This window comes from Xiphophorus couchianus, chromosome 7 (genome assembly GCF_001444195.1).
Source record: "Xiphophorus couchianus chromosome 7, X_couchianus-1.0, whole genome shotgun sequence".
NCBI lineage: Eukaryota > Metazoa > Chordata > Actinopteri > Cyprinodontiformes > Poeciliidae > Xiphophorus > Xiphophorus couchianus.
Genome location: NC_040234.1, coordinates 4,042,159 through 4,058,147, shown reverse-complemented (window position 1 = coordinate 4,058,147; position 15,989 = coordinate 4,042,159). Strand labels below are relative to the sequence as shown.

The window sequence follows — 15,989 nt, the reverse complement described above, 5'->3', positions numbered from 1 at the left end:
TCCAGACTCAACTGTCTCCCCTGAGGGAAGATAGGAGGAATCCTTCTCTATGTCAGTGGTCTGGGCAGCACTCGGTACCTGGATCCAGCTATCAATGGTGGCCTGTGTCCCATCGGTTTGTGCTGCCTTGGTCAAAGCCAAACTTGAGTTCTCAGCCTCAACTGTCTCTTTCTCCGAGGGAAGATTGGAGGAATCCTTCCCTCGGACAGTTTCCTGGACAGCTTCTTGGATCCAGGAACCAATTGCCACCTGGCACCAATCTTCTATTGCTGCGTTTGTTAAAATAACACTTGAATTCTCAGATTCAGTTGTTTCTTTCTCCGAGGGAAGATTGGAGGAATCCTTCCCTCGGACAGTTTCCTGGATAGCTTCATGGATCCAGGTATCAACTGCCGCATGGCACCAATATATTGCTGCGTTTGACAAACGAGCACTTGAGTTTCCAGACTCAACTGTTTCTTTCTCTGAAGGAAGATTGGAGAAATTGTTCCCTATATCAGCGGTCTGGACAGCGCTCTCTTTATGGGTCCAGTCTTCTTGTGCCGTCTTCGTCCGAGCAAAAGTTGAGCCTTCGGATTCAACTTCTGGGTCCTTACCAGCCGGTGAAAGACCAAAAGGAAAAGCACAAAAATCATTGTGCTCAGAGATCCAAGCTTCCCCAGCCGGGGAAGCTTGGGTCTCTGGCGAGGAAGGCTCCTCTAAAACTTCCCCAACCGGGGAAGGTTCAAAAAGGAACTCATCAAAATCATCACACTGGGAGAAGCAAGCTTCCCCAGCCGGGGAAGCTTGCTTCTGTGGCGAGGAAGGCTCCTCTAAAACTTCCCCAGCCGGGGAAGGTTCAAAATCATTGTATGCAGACTCATTGCTCTCGTCCTTAGAGACACTTTCGTCTGTATCGCTACCAGGAAAGATTTTGTCAAAAGCCTTCTGCATTCTGGTGCTAACCACATATCCAAGTCCAAAACCCAGGGGAAAAAACACGCCAACTAAAATTCTGTTCATAATGAGAAGCTTTGGTAGACACAGTGTTGAAGTTCGAAGATCTGGCTGAATATGAACTGATGATTTGAAATACAAGCTCTCATAACCTCAGAAGTTCTTTGATCATATGACCACATCACAGATGAGGTCATAGCTACAATGAGGTCACAGTAGTTCTGAGGCAATGTTTCATTTCTGCTCGTTTCTATGGAAACGCTCAGATCAGTTCCACATGACCCAAAAAATTGACCCTTTGCAACTGTGTCACTTAATCATTCGAGGTGCCATGACAGACGTCGGAAGTGAGGATGGAAGTATGGAACGGAGCGACGAATAGTTTTTAAAAGTTCTTTGGAGTCGGTGGTTTTTTTATTGTTTAAAAAACTTAATAGCTATGATAGCTGTTTAGTTAAGGTTTCCAGCAAAAAGGCGTGAAAATCTGTTAAGTATTTAGCGATTTATGATGAATTAAATGCGCTGATACTTCACTAACATAGCACCGAGTGGAGCGGGCCGCTCTAAGATGGCGGCTCTATGTGACGTCAGCGACAATAGGCCGGAGCGGTCCACATGCCTCTGGTTTCTTTGCCTGCTTCTTTGCTGTTTGGACATTTTCTGCTCTATTTTTCAGCTCGCAGCCGGTTCTGGTTTTAGTTCTAATAGTTCATGGAGTGAAAACAAACAAACTTAGAGTTGTTCGAGTTCTCCAGAGCCGAGCATGAACGGTGAAGAATTAGCACTTGGCTCAGTTCACTTTCAAACTACTTTGGTAGTTCTTTATAAAAAAATACATAAAAACACTATGTTGTCGGTAAAGAAACTAACAGACTGCTTCCGACAGGAAGGTGAAACCCATAATAGCCTAGTTAGCTTACCTGACTTTCCACCGTGTTTTCCTCTTCATGGCAGATTCCTCTCCTGCCTCTCAGCAGGTTTTCACCTCAGCTCAAATTAAAAATGGTGCTTAATTTCCCAAAATGGTCTTATATTGTTTTATCTTAAATTTTGGGGGGAGTTTCTATCGTTAAAAAGCTCCTGTGCTGCTTCTTCGGGTCATTTAAGTTTAATCAGTTCGGCCTATTTTGAGCTTTTAGAACGAGCCGTTTTAAGACTTCTTGTTACTTTAAATGCAACTAAGCTGCCGCTAGCTAAGTCCCCATCACGTTTACACTCGCATTTGAAAATGGCCGCAAACTGATGCGCAATTATACAGCTATACAGCTTTGAAAAGCAGAAGTAGAGCCTCCTGCACAACCAACAAGAATGCAGCACATGGTTTCTGGATTGTAAATCAACAACCAAACACTTGTCTTTTCCAGCAGCTTTTGTACAGCGTTAAAATCAGCTGAATAAAGTCCTCCTCCCAAGTCTTGACCGGTCCGCAGTAATACAAAGGTTGGGGACCGCAGCTCTAGAGATTTGCAATGATTTCCACATTTTCCTTTTCACATAGAATCCACTTTGTAATATTTATGTGTCTGCATTGAAATGAATCAGATGCAGTTTGATTCATTTTACCTTATGAATTGTAAATGATCAGCTTATTATGAAATTTTAGTGATTTTTTTTGACAATCTGTTCTCAATTTCGTTGATATGGGACAAGATATAGGACATAACGTTCTGCATCACCTTCGTTTACTTATGCTTATATGTGAAAATGATAACTTCATCATAAACGGCTTTAAAATGTTGAAGTTTGACATAAATCCTTCTGGTGAAAACTAACAAATATTCTTGCAAGTAGCATGTTTTTATTGATTAATTGGGAATTAATCAATAAATTGATAAATTGTTTCTGAAAAAAGCACATTATACAGTACATTAACTGTGGCAACTGGAATGTTCAGGCATAACATTATGACCACTGAACGCCGACGTTAGTAACACTGATTTTACCGCATCATTGCAGCTTGTAGTATAATTTAAGGTCTGTCCATTTTACAAAAATCTCTTGAACTTACCAATAATCTATGAATAAATATGAATGTGTGACTCCAGTTAATAACATCTGCCAACAGGAAGTATATTAGTTTAACCAGAGGTCACAGTACATGCACGTTAATCAATCAATCAATCAATCCAAAAATCAATCAAGTTTATTCGTATAGCACATTTCAGCAGCAAGGCAGCATAAAAACACAAAACTAAAAGGTCATAAAAAGCAACATGCAGTCACTGATCGAGAAACCAGCAACCAGCTTTACGCAGTGGTCAGACTCTCCCATCATCAATACAAGATCTTGGTGAAAGATTAATGCAACACTGGATGGAAATAAATCTTGTGACACTGCAGAAGCTTATTGAAACAATGCCACAGCGAATGCAGCCTGTAATCAAAGCTAAAGGCGGTCCAACAAAATATTAGAGAGTGTGACCATTTTTTGGTGGCGACTTTTTTTTTGGCCAGGCAGTGTATTTCTAATAATCAATAAAAAGATATCGGAAAGAGAGGAATCTATAGCAAGTTTAAATAATTTTTTATATAAAAACAACCAGATCTTATTATACAATGGAAAGTTTTTATAATATAGGGAGTTCTTTCCATTCACACCTGACTTTTTCTTACTACTCCAAACTTTTCATGGATTCCCTAAAAACTGCAGCAAGACCAATACAAGCATGTATCAAGCTCACAATTATACACACAGACCGATAGGATCAGATGAAATTAGGATTTATTTCACATTTTGAATATCACCAGCTTGCTTTGAGGAATCAAAGACATCAAAGGACGCGTTACAGGATTAGTTTGGGGAGGTTCGTGTGCACATCAGGTGAAGAAGAAAAACAATCAGTAAAAGAGAAAGAAATCAACAAGGACTTGACCATGTAGGTTATGTTTGCTGATGGTTTGGTGTCGGTTCTGTAGTTCCCAAATGACAGACCTACAGAGCGTGCTGGCGTTTGTTCACTAACATCAGATGGGTTCAAATGTGAGCAACATCACTAGCTGCATTTCCATTGTATTTGCACATATACGGCATTTGCACAATTTGACATTTTAAACATAAAGTCGCTTAATGGAAATATGGCAAATTCTGAAAAGCTTTCATTTTTCGTTAAAACGTTTTGGCGCTAGCATGAAGTGGGGTTTTTTTTCGGTTCCATCGAAATTGGTTTATTTCGCAAAACTGCAATGGTTGAACAATCATGACATTGTCATTTTTGACGACTTATCGCGTGGACGAACCTATTCACATGTGATTTCAATTGCGTTTTTTCATTTTACAGAAACACCCCAATTGCGAAATTGGGTTTTTTCGACATTAGCTGCATATCAACAAAGGCTTTCACACATTAGTAATGGAAACGCAGCTAGTGACAGATCCTTTCTTCAACACTAAGCTTGGAAAACCTCTACTGGTGGTTGGATGTGAGACAGGAGGCGACCATGAAGACACGAGGACGCTACAACATGGCACAGGGGACACATGGTGAAGCACTGCAATCACAATACAAAGCACACACACAGACTCGGGTCCACTGGAGACCAGTTAAGATCACACCAACAGTCAGAGTGCTACTTCATACGCCTGGCTTTACCTGAGTCAAGTTTATTATGAGGATTCCACTCAGGTAACACAGGCAGCATTTAAAAATCGAATTTTGAGTTGAGTGTCACCGAAGGTCCCTTGAGGCAGTGACCTGGTGAGCATTAGCTTTAACAGTGTGTGGGGAAAGGTAGGAGAGAGAAACAGTCAGAGTTACACAGGCACTTGAGAAAAATGACAAAACACCAAGACGTTCATTAAGGCACAACAGACACAACTACAGTCACAAACACCAGTCTTTGGAACAAGAACACGATCCTCACTGTAGCCATACACTGTACAGTTCTCTTAACATGGCCGACACACCAACACAAGTTCTCCTCAATAGATCGGCTTCATCTATTGTGACTCTCCTTAGGAAACCCCACCCTGTAATTTGTTATTTTTAATTCAGTCTTACATCAATAAAATATATTTAGATTTATATATCTTAGGTTTAAAATAATGCAGTTTTTACCACAAAGTTGAAGCTTTACTGCAGATTTGCAACTGAAAATTTTCACACATAAGATCTGTTTTATACTACGGCGGAGAAAAAGGAACTGCATTCTGCTTACACGTTTTAGTTTAAACTAACACTAAAATTACTGTTTTGGTTTATGTTAGGTGTTAACAAACTTTAGGTGACTACAAGGATTTTTCCATCTCTAATAACCGAATTCAGTCATAGTGGACCCCTATCCATTGTTCACAATTTACAGATTCAACTATTCGCTGTATTTTTTCGTAGATCATATCTAAAATATTCTAGCTAAAAGAAAACACACCATGGGAAGCTGAAATAACATAATGCTAGTTGACTGGTGTTTGCAAAACAGCCAATCCAGAAGCTGCATTTACTTGTCTTGGCGCTGATTGGCTGTGTCAAATTAAGAGTGAAAAAAAGGAAGACTGTATGAAACCCTCTGCAGTAGCATTAAGACAATTTCCATGGTGCTCACTGAAGCTTATTTATGTATATTTGGTATGTGAATTATTAAATTATGCAGTCCTAAGCATTTTTGGAAGTATGTGTGGATTTTAGCTAATCATGGACAGCCGTGTTCTGCTAACCTCTGCGAATACCAGGAGTTCAATGTATAATAGTGAAAATGAAAACTATCGCAGGATATTCACGAAAACTGTTTAACTACACAGTTATCACTATAACATATTTAGCTAGGGAGCGCTCATAACTCAGAGCTAGCTTTATCATTTATTAGCTACATCTGGTTACAGCCAGCAGAACACAGCCAGCTTTACCTTTTTAATAGCCACAAGTTTTGACAGTCAGTTTTCTTTGGCTAGGTACGTACAGCCCAAAGTCAACAGTTAGCTTTAAAAATGATCAACCAAAGAAAGCTACAGCTAGCTAGCCAGAGCTAGCCAGCTTACAATTTATTGTCCACAGTTAGCTACAGGTAACACGCAACAGCTAACTAGCTTAATTTGCTCCAGATAGGGAACATTACAACTTAAAGCTAGCCACAGTTAATGAATTAATTAGCCACAGGCAGCTACAGTCATTAATTGTTTCCTAGCTATCTCTGCGGTGTGGATCTGAAGAGTTGTTCATTAATTACATCTCAAGTGAGAAATGGCTCTGGATTTTCACACATTTCCAAAACTTAGCCTTCTATTTAGGAATTTATCCATAGAGTGACCACAGCTCTTTATCAGTGATGGCTGGAGATGCACCCCATAACACCCCCACAGCCCTATCTACACCAACAACCTCACTCCTCACCTCCAGCTAACTGCCATGGATGTGAGTTTAGACAATAAATGATTTGATTTAGATTTGTTTCCTTTAGATAAAAAAAACCCAAACAAAATAAAAAAACGTAAATTTTGTCCTGTCACATCTGGACCCTGGAACAACTTCTCTTACATGTACAACCACATTTTTATGACATTCTAAACAAAAATGAAACATTGAACTTGAGAATACCCTTCTGTTTAGCTAACATTACCTGAACACGGTAAATAATGAAGACCGATTAGCACTAAACCTCAGATAAAAGCATACAGCAGCAGTAAGAATGGCTCAAAGAGACACACTATGTCACAGAGCTGCTGTTTTATTTTTCTTTTCTTCACGTTTTAATAGAACATTCAGATCACAAAATGAGAAAAAAAAAAAAAAACAGCCTTAATCTTGATTGTCCTCTATGATATTAGAACTGATGATGGAACAGCCCTACTCACTTTCAGTGTTACTAGATCTCATTAAACAAGCAAGGTCAGAATGAACCAGTACCTAAAATCAGCAGAGGTAATTAGAGACAACAGAAACACACACACACACACACACACCTCCACGCTCACACACACTTCAATGAACAGACACTCACAAAGGCAGAATAACCAAATCAGGTGCACATGCAAACAGGCAGAGCTTATACACACACACATCCACACACCCACGAGAAGGATGAATGTGTGGAACATTAGCAGAGATTATTTATTTTGATTCCAGATTGTTTTTCCTTCATTGGTTTAATAATCTGAGATACAGATTAAGTGCTAATTAAACAGTTAGCTCTTCTTCTCTCGAAGACTGAACAGCCGCTCACTCTTTGCACTCAAAGTGAATCTGATTTTGCTTCATTTGGAGAGTCTGCCTTTCATGGCCTAGCGTTTCGAAATCCCCCATAAAGAATACAAAAAAAGAGAAAAAAAACAGAAGTGCATGAATATGGTTTCTATTGAGTTGTGTCCCGTTGAGTTGCAGAAGAGTGAGAAGACGAGGTGCAGGCAGCTTAACTCCTGGGGAACAGGCCCTTTTTGTAGGCCACCAGGCCCGCGGCGGCGGCGGCGGACAGGACGGCGGAGACGCCCGTGACCTTGAGGAAACCGCCGACCGACGGCAGATTCCTCTCCCAGAAGCTGGTGACAAACGGCAGGGCAGGAACTTCCTGCAGGGGGAAGAGACGAACGTTATGGCTGGCTGAACGACTTCTATAAGCCAGCCATTACTATTTTGGTTTATGCTAAAATGGTTGAACGACTTCTGCTGGAAGACGAGACGTGAAAACAACCCTCACCTGACTCTCAGGCTCTGGCTGGTGGATTTGACTCTGGTGGATTTTACCCATCGCACACAAGACCTGTGAGAAACAGCGGGTTGTGACATAATAAAGATGAGTTTATGGTTTTATGGATTCTACAGCAGACGCGGGGGGTCAAAGACTCAAGTCGACTTTCAGACTAAAGCCAGACTTAAAGCTGTAGGATGTAACTTACGAGGAAAAAAAAGATGTTTCTACATGTTTGTTAAAATAATCATTACTTTGTGACAGTATGAAACAGATAAAAAGATTTTAGCTCCCAGTGCTCCCAGTAGTAAGAAATAAACCAATCAGAGTCAGGAGGCTGGTCTTAGTGCTGTCAATCACTCTCGTGCTCACTTACTCTATATGCTACACTTCAGCCGGTCCACCACAACATAACCTGCCATGAATACTAAGACTAGCTAGCTTAGCATAGCCACCGATGACAATGGATAAGCAGTATTCCTGTGTTGGTAAGTTGCAGCATTGATTGACAGCGCTAAGACCCTCCCCCTGGCTCTGATTGGTTGTTTTTGACCGGGAGCTTTGTATTTCTTCAGGCGGCAATAGAAGCTCAGAGAGGAGGTCAGGTTAGCTCGTCTACTGTAGCACTGGCCGTATGTTTGGAGCGATTATTATGCTGGAAGGTGAAACTTCCCTCTCACTTCTATTGGATAGTGATGTGCTTTTTTTGTTTGTTTGTTTTTTTTATAGTCATAAATGTGTGTGGGGGGGAAGGCTGTAAAAAATGCAAAGAGTTCTCTGACCTCTCTGGCGGCTCTCTCCCCGGCCTGCACCGCCCCCTCCATGTAGCCACTCCACTCTGACGCCGTCTCCGTGCCGGCAAAGTACAACCTGCCAACAGGCTCCCTCAGAACCCTGCAGACAGGAAACGACAGAGAACACGCAGGAGGAGTTATTTTACTGATTTGTGCTTTGATTGATAGCTTTAGCCTCCATGTTCTTTTTATTCCTACATTTGTACGCCACTGGAAAGCTTCCTAGTGCTGCTAGAACACACTAATGTGGGAAATGTGCTGGATTTATTGTGACTGATGTTAGATGTTCATTAGAATAAGTAACTCCAGTTCCTGATCTCTTATGCTGATCTCATCCTGAAATTCCCCTTAACAAAAAGCGATTTATTCAGCTGGATTTACTTTATGCCAGAAATGAGGCAGTGTACTTGAAGTTTATTTTGAACGAGCTGTGTTTTATATGCTTAAGAACAGTATAGTGAAGTAAACTTGGCTTATAATGCAAAGCATAAAGAAAAGTCTAACACTAAGTACATTAAAACTAAGAATGTTTTCACACCTGACAGTCCGGTAGACTCGGTTAAATCTGGGACCAAAGTTGTGACATCTGTTACATTTTCAGTTGCTGCAGTTCTTTTCACACTGCATTGTCAAACGAGCCAAACCCTTTGAAGAACCTGTTCTCCTCCTCACCTGTGGTGGCGCTGCACCAAGAACCACAGAAGGAATCAACATAAAATCCTCAGAAGACGAAATGAGAACTACTTCCTTTTTCACAAAATACCAACAAAAATGGGTTTTAGCGGTTGTAGGATGAGTGTTCTTGACTGTAGATTTTGGTGAACTTGGAAAGAGCTGGTAACAGAATACTGAAGGCAAGACTTCTTATAAATTAAAAAATGTAAGTAATATTAAGTTAGTATACTTTTGTAATTATTTAATTGCTTGACAAATTAAAATGAGTTAATTCATTTCTATTCTAATGATTGTTATTTTGAAGGGTAAACTTGTTTAGAGACGTCATTTCAATTTATTTACAGTTTAGGTTGTCAGTGGGTTTTTTTATTTACGTTTTATTTGTTATTTTTGGTTGCCATGTTTAATTTGGGATACTTAAAATACCTACCAGTTCAAGTGTTAAGTTTTCTTTACAAATTAAAGTTTATTAAACTTTGAGAGAGCAAACCTGCATTATTATTATTATTATTATTATTATTATTATTATTATTATTATTATTATTGGTATTATCAATATATTACTTGAAAATGGTCTCAAGACAACAATATTATCATTTATTGCAATAATTACTGGGACAACAAAAGTAAGATTTTACTTTATTAAATAAACTGCAGTACAAGTAATAAAAGGAACTACATTTTGCCAACACATTAGATTTTCAGCACAGGTTTCTATTTATTAATTAATAAAGTGATTAATAAAGTATTTTGAATTTGATTTGAATTGAATGACAAATATGCGACAGACTGGCGACCTGTCCAGGGTGAACCCGCCTCTCGCCCGGAACTTTAGCTGGAGATAGAGACCAGCACCTCCTGACCCCACTGGGGACAAGGGTGTTAGAAAATGGATGAATTTGTGAATGAATGACAACTAAGAAGGAACCCGGCTTTGGGACCCTAAAACCCTTTGAACCAGAACTGAACCTGAACTCACTTCTCTCTTCAGCCTTTAACCCTGCGCAGCAGCAGAGGCCTCAGCCTCGGTTTGAACCCTCAACATCTGCAACAAGAAGCGCGTGGGCCGCGGATAACTCACCTGCCAAACTGGGTCAGGGTTCCAGGAGGAAAGTAAGCTGTGTAGCAGCCGCCGGAGTATTCCTCCTCACACCAGTTCTTCTCTTCATAGTGCACCGGCTGAAAGACACCAGAGGCCGTGTGAGAAGCGGGTCAGCCGTTCTGCCGTGTTGCTGCTCGTGGTTCTGCGTGTCCGGACTCACGTGGAGAGCCTCCTCTGAGCCCAGCACTCTGGAGTAAATCTCACAGATCCTCCTGAGCCTGAACGAAAACAAGAACAAAGTTCAGGTTAAAGCTAGCTGGTAGCTTTGGGGGGGAGATTGAGCTCAGCCGACGGCCGGTCGCCGGCGTGTGTCCACACCTCTCCTCTTTGGTCAGGTCTGCCAGCTTCCTGCACTTGCGAGCCAGAATGAACCTGCAGGAAGAGGGAGAGATGCGGATTTATATATTTATATATAATTAGATCTGACAGCGCCACCTTCCCCAGCGCTCTGAGGTGCACAGCTTGGACACAAAACAGAGATGTAAAAAACTAACTTCCCCTTACTGATTACTTTTTTTTTTGTCACTTAATGATTCAAATTATTAAAGGGGTATTATCCAAGCACATAGTGTCACTTTAAAGCACAGTAAAGTAACTATGTTAACTTCAGTTGTTATTAAAAAAAATGCTGTAAATATCAGATATGACTTAAAAGAAATTTGACTTCATAATTTAACGCCTTAAAATTGGGCCTCTGTCTCTTTAAGAAACTCCTGCTCTTTCTGAAACTTAAGTCATCACAACATGGCTCCTCTATTAACCCTTTAACAAAATATATACAAATGGATTTAAAGGGGCAGCATTTTGCAAAATGGACTTTTTTAAAGCTTTGTATCATGTCATAATTTTATTCCTTCATCAAAAATAAACCTGGAGCCTTGCTTTGATTCTTTCATGCGTGTTTGAAAAAACAAATCCGTTAATCTCCATGGCAACCATTCAGCTGTGCAAAACACCTGGTTGGACCTAGCTCCACCTTCCAGACAAGGCTTCCAAGCTTTGGCCTCACAGAGCAGCCCTCACCCATCAATCCCCCACTCAGCTCCTTCAGACTAGCCAGCAGCAATTAGCACATGGTGGAACATCAGCTGAGCTCATTATAGGAGCTACTGCTTAGTAAAACGTTGTTAAAGGGTTAACAGAGGAGCCATGTTCTGGTGACTTTCTGAAGGCGGCGTTTCAGAAAGATCTTAAAGAGCTTTTCAATGCTTTAAATTACAAAGTAAAATTTCTTTTACGTCAGATTTGATAGGGAGTATTTTTATAGTAACTGAAGGTAATATAGTTACTGATTGTGCTATAAAATGTCCCTATGTGCCCGAAAAGCACATAATACTGAATCATCAAAATCATAAAATCATAAAAATGATTTTTTAAATTTACAGCTCAGGGAATCCGTTTGTAGCAAGTAGAACTGAGCTGCGTTTTCCAAAATTGTGGTTCACCATGTTTAGTTCATAATGAGGCAGTGAGATAATTACTTTGTCACACAGGGTCAGGTTGTTGTTTTTTCTGTTATCAAAACAAATCATCATTTGAAAGCTGCTTTTTAATTTTTACTCAAGTTTTCCTCATCGGAAATAAAAATGACTTTCATAATCTGAAATGTTGAGATTATTGTACAAAGATATGTCTTTTGCATTCCTAGTTCAAGTGTGTGATTTTCTACTTCTACCATGTTTGAAATAAATAAATAACTTCTTAAGTCTTTAAAATGTGGCAAGAAAAACAAACATCCTCTCTCTCTCTCTCTTGTTGTGTAACTGGCGGCTCACCCCATGATAGCGGGCACGGTCCCATCAGGCTTTGTGTCATCCAGAGTCAGGCCTATAGGAGCCCCCTCCTCCTCGATCACCATGGTGCCGCAGTAACCTGACCAGACCAAACATTAGAACCTGCTGCCCCCTGCCGTCCCCCCGTCCTGCTCTCCGTACCCTTCTTCCTCCAGAAGTTCTCCTTGTAGTAGACCATGCATTTGATGACGCAGCCCATGGGCACGCGGTAGATCAGCTGGTTCCTGAGGGGCGGCAGCTCGGGGTTAAAGTGCATCTTCAGGTTGAGGGCGGGCGGCGTTGCCACGACGACGTATCTGGCCTGAAGCGAAGAAAAGTCGGCAGAACTATTCAGGACGGATGCGGCCAGCAGAGGGCAGCAAAACACAAATCTTCTCTCCTCCTCTGAGATTTGTGTTTCTGCTCTGAAGCTACACAGTACGTCCAAGTTTAATTACAATTTTAACACATATAAAGTTATAAAAGGAAAGAGAGGGAGGAGTACAAAGTGATAGAAAAACTAAAGTTATGAGTCAAACAGCCACTGAATGAAATCATTTAAAAGCTGTATGTAGTTGAAATGAGGCGACCCCAACCTCAGTCAATTTGGGACGTTGTATAAAAACATGAATGAAAGCAGAACATGATGATTTTAAAGTTCCTTCCGACCTGCATTCAACTGAACTCACTGTAAAGTCAAGATATTTAATGTTCAAAGGGGAAACTTTATTGCAATCATGCAAATATTCACACATCTGGAATTTGACGCCGGCAACACGTTCTAAAAACGTTGGGAACAAGAAAGTGGGAAAGTTGAAAAATACTCAAAAAATCTCTCGTTTATTAACTGGAAGCAGGTGATGACTCATCTAGGAAGGGAACTGATAAGGACTTGTGTGAGGGAACTGGGGAGTTTGTATTAATGTACAAGCAGAGTGCGTGTGTGTGCATGGCCTGCAGTTCAAAGTGTCACCAAAAGACTCAGAGAATCTGGAGAAATGTCTCTGAACCAGCGCCGATCGCCCGTGACTTTTAAAAAGGTTTGTTGAATCGTGAAGCGCAAAATACGGCAACTGAGGCCCCAGGCTGCTGAACAACTGAAGTATCTCAAACAACGATGGGAAAAGAATTAAAAAATACTAAAGCTTCAAGAATGAGTTCCCAAAAGCGTGTTGAGGTTTGTCAGAAGGAAAGGTGATGTGACAGGTAAACATGGCTCTGATTTGGAACGTGTTGTAGACATCAACATGCAAATAGGTGAACATTTTCAAAGAAAACAATAAAGTTGATCAGTTAGCTCTTTAAATGTCTTGCTTTGTAGTGAATTCACCTGAACACAGGTTGAAAATGATTCATGAATCATCGTGTTCTGCTTTACACGACGTCCCATCTTCATTGATGTTGCGATTTATGTTGATTCCTCGACTCCCACCGTCCCGCGGTTCGGTTCCACTCACCGTGTAAGTCTCTTTGTTCACCGTCTCCACGACGACCATGTCTCCGGTCTGGTCGATCCTGTAGACGGGCGACTGCAGCTTCACCCTGTCACCCAGCTCCTTGGCCATGCACTCGCTGATCTGGCTGGAGCCGCCCGCAAACTTCCTCTCCTTCACCAGACGACCGAGAGAGCGACAGTCAGAGAGTGTGTGTTCTGACGCGGCGGCCGGATAAAACATCTACACACCTCAGACTTTCCACGTTTGTCAAGTGTGTGCAGAGCTGGTTTAAAATGAAATAAACAACCTAAGAGGAAACGTTTAGAAAAACTAAAGCTCAAGGCGAAGTTTAAAAGCCTCTGCGCTTCCATTAGAGGGATTCATGTGTGGAAGAATTATTGTGAGGAGTTAAAATTGTGGGGTTTTTTACACATTTTCTTTACCGGAATTTTGTTAGTTTTACTGTAACAGTTTGGCAGAATTATATTACAGTTTTACTGCAATTTTGTTACTAGTTTACTGTAGTTCTGTTGATTTTACTGTAATTCTAATGCAGTTTTACTGTAGTTTTGTTACAGTCTTGCTGTACAATCATTGTGTAGTCTTTACAGTGATTTTTTACAGTGTAGATCCAAACTGTTCTCTTAAACCTCAGCGAAATCCTCGTCCTTCCGTCTGGTCTCACAGAGATCAGCTCTTCCTGCACAAGCAAAGCCGTGTTCAGTGGAGGATCCGATCGAATCCGCTGCCCCTCCCAGATGTTCTGCACTGTTATCTTCACTTGTTCTCCTTTCCCTTCGCTGCAAATTTACATGTGCAGAACTCAGGTCACCTACTGCTACATCACGAAGACAGTCTGCGGTTTGGGATGGAGGCTTGGAGAGAGACAAGGTGCTGCCGACGCTCTGACTCACAAAATTGATTAGGCAGCGACCTTTTCCGTGGGCTTGGCGTCGGCGTCTCGGCCTTCCCTGATCACTAACCGCGTTGGGCGGATTCCATTCTAGCCTTTGGGTGCAATTCACCAATCAGACGCGACTAGATTAAAAGCTGAACCTGAATCGGTCCTGACAGAAAACGAGAGTCAGACTTTAATCATCACGGTTTAAAAGGAAATAAATACTTGAGAAAGATTTTATTTTTTTAAGTTGCAGTGACTGCACCTGCATTTTGTATAAGTTTTAGAACTTGAAAACTGCAAAACGACGTCAGTGTCACCCGTTTACAGAGACACAGTCCCAGGCCCCGGTCGTTATGGCAACGAGGGGTCACTGAACTCTGGAAGGGAATGAAGTTCCCCTAGCACCGCAAGAAAGCAGCCTTTGTTAGGCCTGTAATGAAGCTGAGGCGACGCAGCGCAGACAAAAAAAGCACTGAGACTAATTCAGGATCTGTCACTGACGGCCCCGGCCCCGGCCCCGGCCCCGGCCCCGGCCCCGGCTCCGGCCCCGGCCCCGGCCCCGGCCCCGGCTCCGGCCCAAGCCCCGGATCTGTCTGCTCCGGACGCTCTGCATTACTGTACTTCTCCTGGAGAGGCGGGGGGATTTCATAATGCATGAGCACGAGTCCTCGAAACCCAAATTTCAAGGATGTGAGTCAAGATGTAAACAAACAGGTTCACATTTTACTTCATTTAAAGGGGCGGTGTTGTGTTTTCCAAACATATTATACCAATTAGCACAATGAAGAACTATATTACCGTCAGTTGTTCAGTATATATCAAATGAGACTTAAAAGACATGTGACTTTGTGATGTAACACCTTAAAATTGGGCTTCTGTCTCTTTAAGAAACTCCTGCTCTTTCCAGCACAACGGTTTCCCCATAAAGCCTTTAACATCGCTCTTAGGAGCTGAAGGCTAGTTCCTAAGATAAGATCAGAAAATGCTCAGTTCCACCAGGTGTTTGCTAACTGCTGCTGCCGCTAGTCTGAAGGAGCTGAATGCGGAAGGAAACTGCAGCTCTGAGGAGGAGATGTGTGGAAAAGGCAGAGCTTGGTCAGCGCAAGCGTTTAGGCACCCCCGTGAATAGTTGCCACGGGAGATTAAATGTTTTTTCAAACATGCATAAAAGAGTTATAGCAATGTTTTTGATGAAGGGATAACATTATAACATAATATAAAGCTTAAAAATAGTCGACTTTACATGATACCGGCCCTTTAACGTGGAGATTTTCCATTTGGATGACAGAAACTCGGCCCTGCACACACACCTGCCCCCCGTTGGTGGTGGAGAAGATCCTCATCGTCCCCCCGCACTGCTTCACGTACCAGAGGAACCACAGTGCCGACACCTCGTGGGGTTCAGAGGTCACGTTCACGTTGACAAACAGGGTGGCGAAGCGGCGAACGGCACTGTGGAGGGAAACAGGGGAACGAAAGAAAATGCATGAAGTGCACGGCACTGGTTTTTATTGAAATAATAATAAACCTTCTTTTTTATTTCCATCTCTAAAGATGCTTTTCGATTGTTCTAACAACATATTCTCAATTTCTGCAAAACTTATTTTCCATTAGCTACAATTTTCATGAACAGAAAAAAAAACATTTCAGATAGATCACTCTGTGTGAGACATCAGATGTTTACAGATGCTCTCTAAACACACATCTAATTTTTTTCCCCCCTATTGTGGAACTAATTTAGGGTCCTTACTCCCATTT

At 41.6% G+C, this 15,989-nt stretch overlaps 1 protein-coding gene and 1 long non-coding RNA gene across 2 annotated transcripts in view; both read right to left on the bottom strand.

Annotated features, from left to right (window-relative positions):
* Positions 1–3,641: 3,641 nt before the first annotated feature.
* The window catches only part of mao (monoamine oxidase), a 44,404-nt gene continuing 32,056 nt past the window's right edge, over positions 3,642–15,989 (bottom strand). Inside the window, 10 exon segments of the mRNA XM_028022680.1 lie at positions 3,642–7,431; positions 7,561–7,623; positions 8,334–8,445; positions 10,102–10,199; positions 10,283–10,340; positions 10,441–10,494; positions 11,898–11,994; positions 12,057–12,216; positions 13,352–13,501; positions 15,542–15,683. Of these exon segments, the coding sequence (XP_027878481.1) occupies positions 7,276–7,431; positions 7,561–7,623; positions 8,334–8,445; positions 10,102–10,199; positions 10,283–10,340; positions 10,441–10,494; positions 11,898–11,994; positions 12,057–12,216; positions 13,352–13,501; positions 15,542–15,683 (1,090 nt within the window). The 3' untranslated portion in view covers positions 3,642–7,275.
* LOC114147910 (uncharacterized) lies at positions 13,502–14,788 on the bottom strand. Its single transcript, XR_003596165.1, has 2 exons — positions 14,494–14,788; positions 13,502–14,397 (listed from the first exon to the last, which is right to left on the bottom strand). It is a non-coding gene; the product is annotated as an uncharacterized LOC114147910 (long non-coding RNA).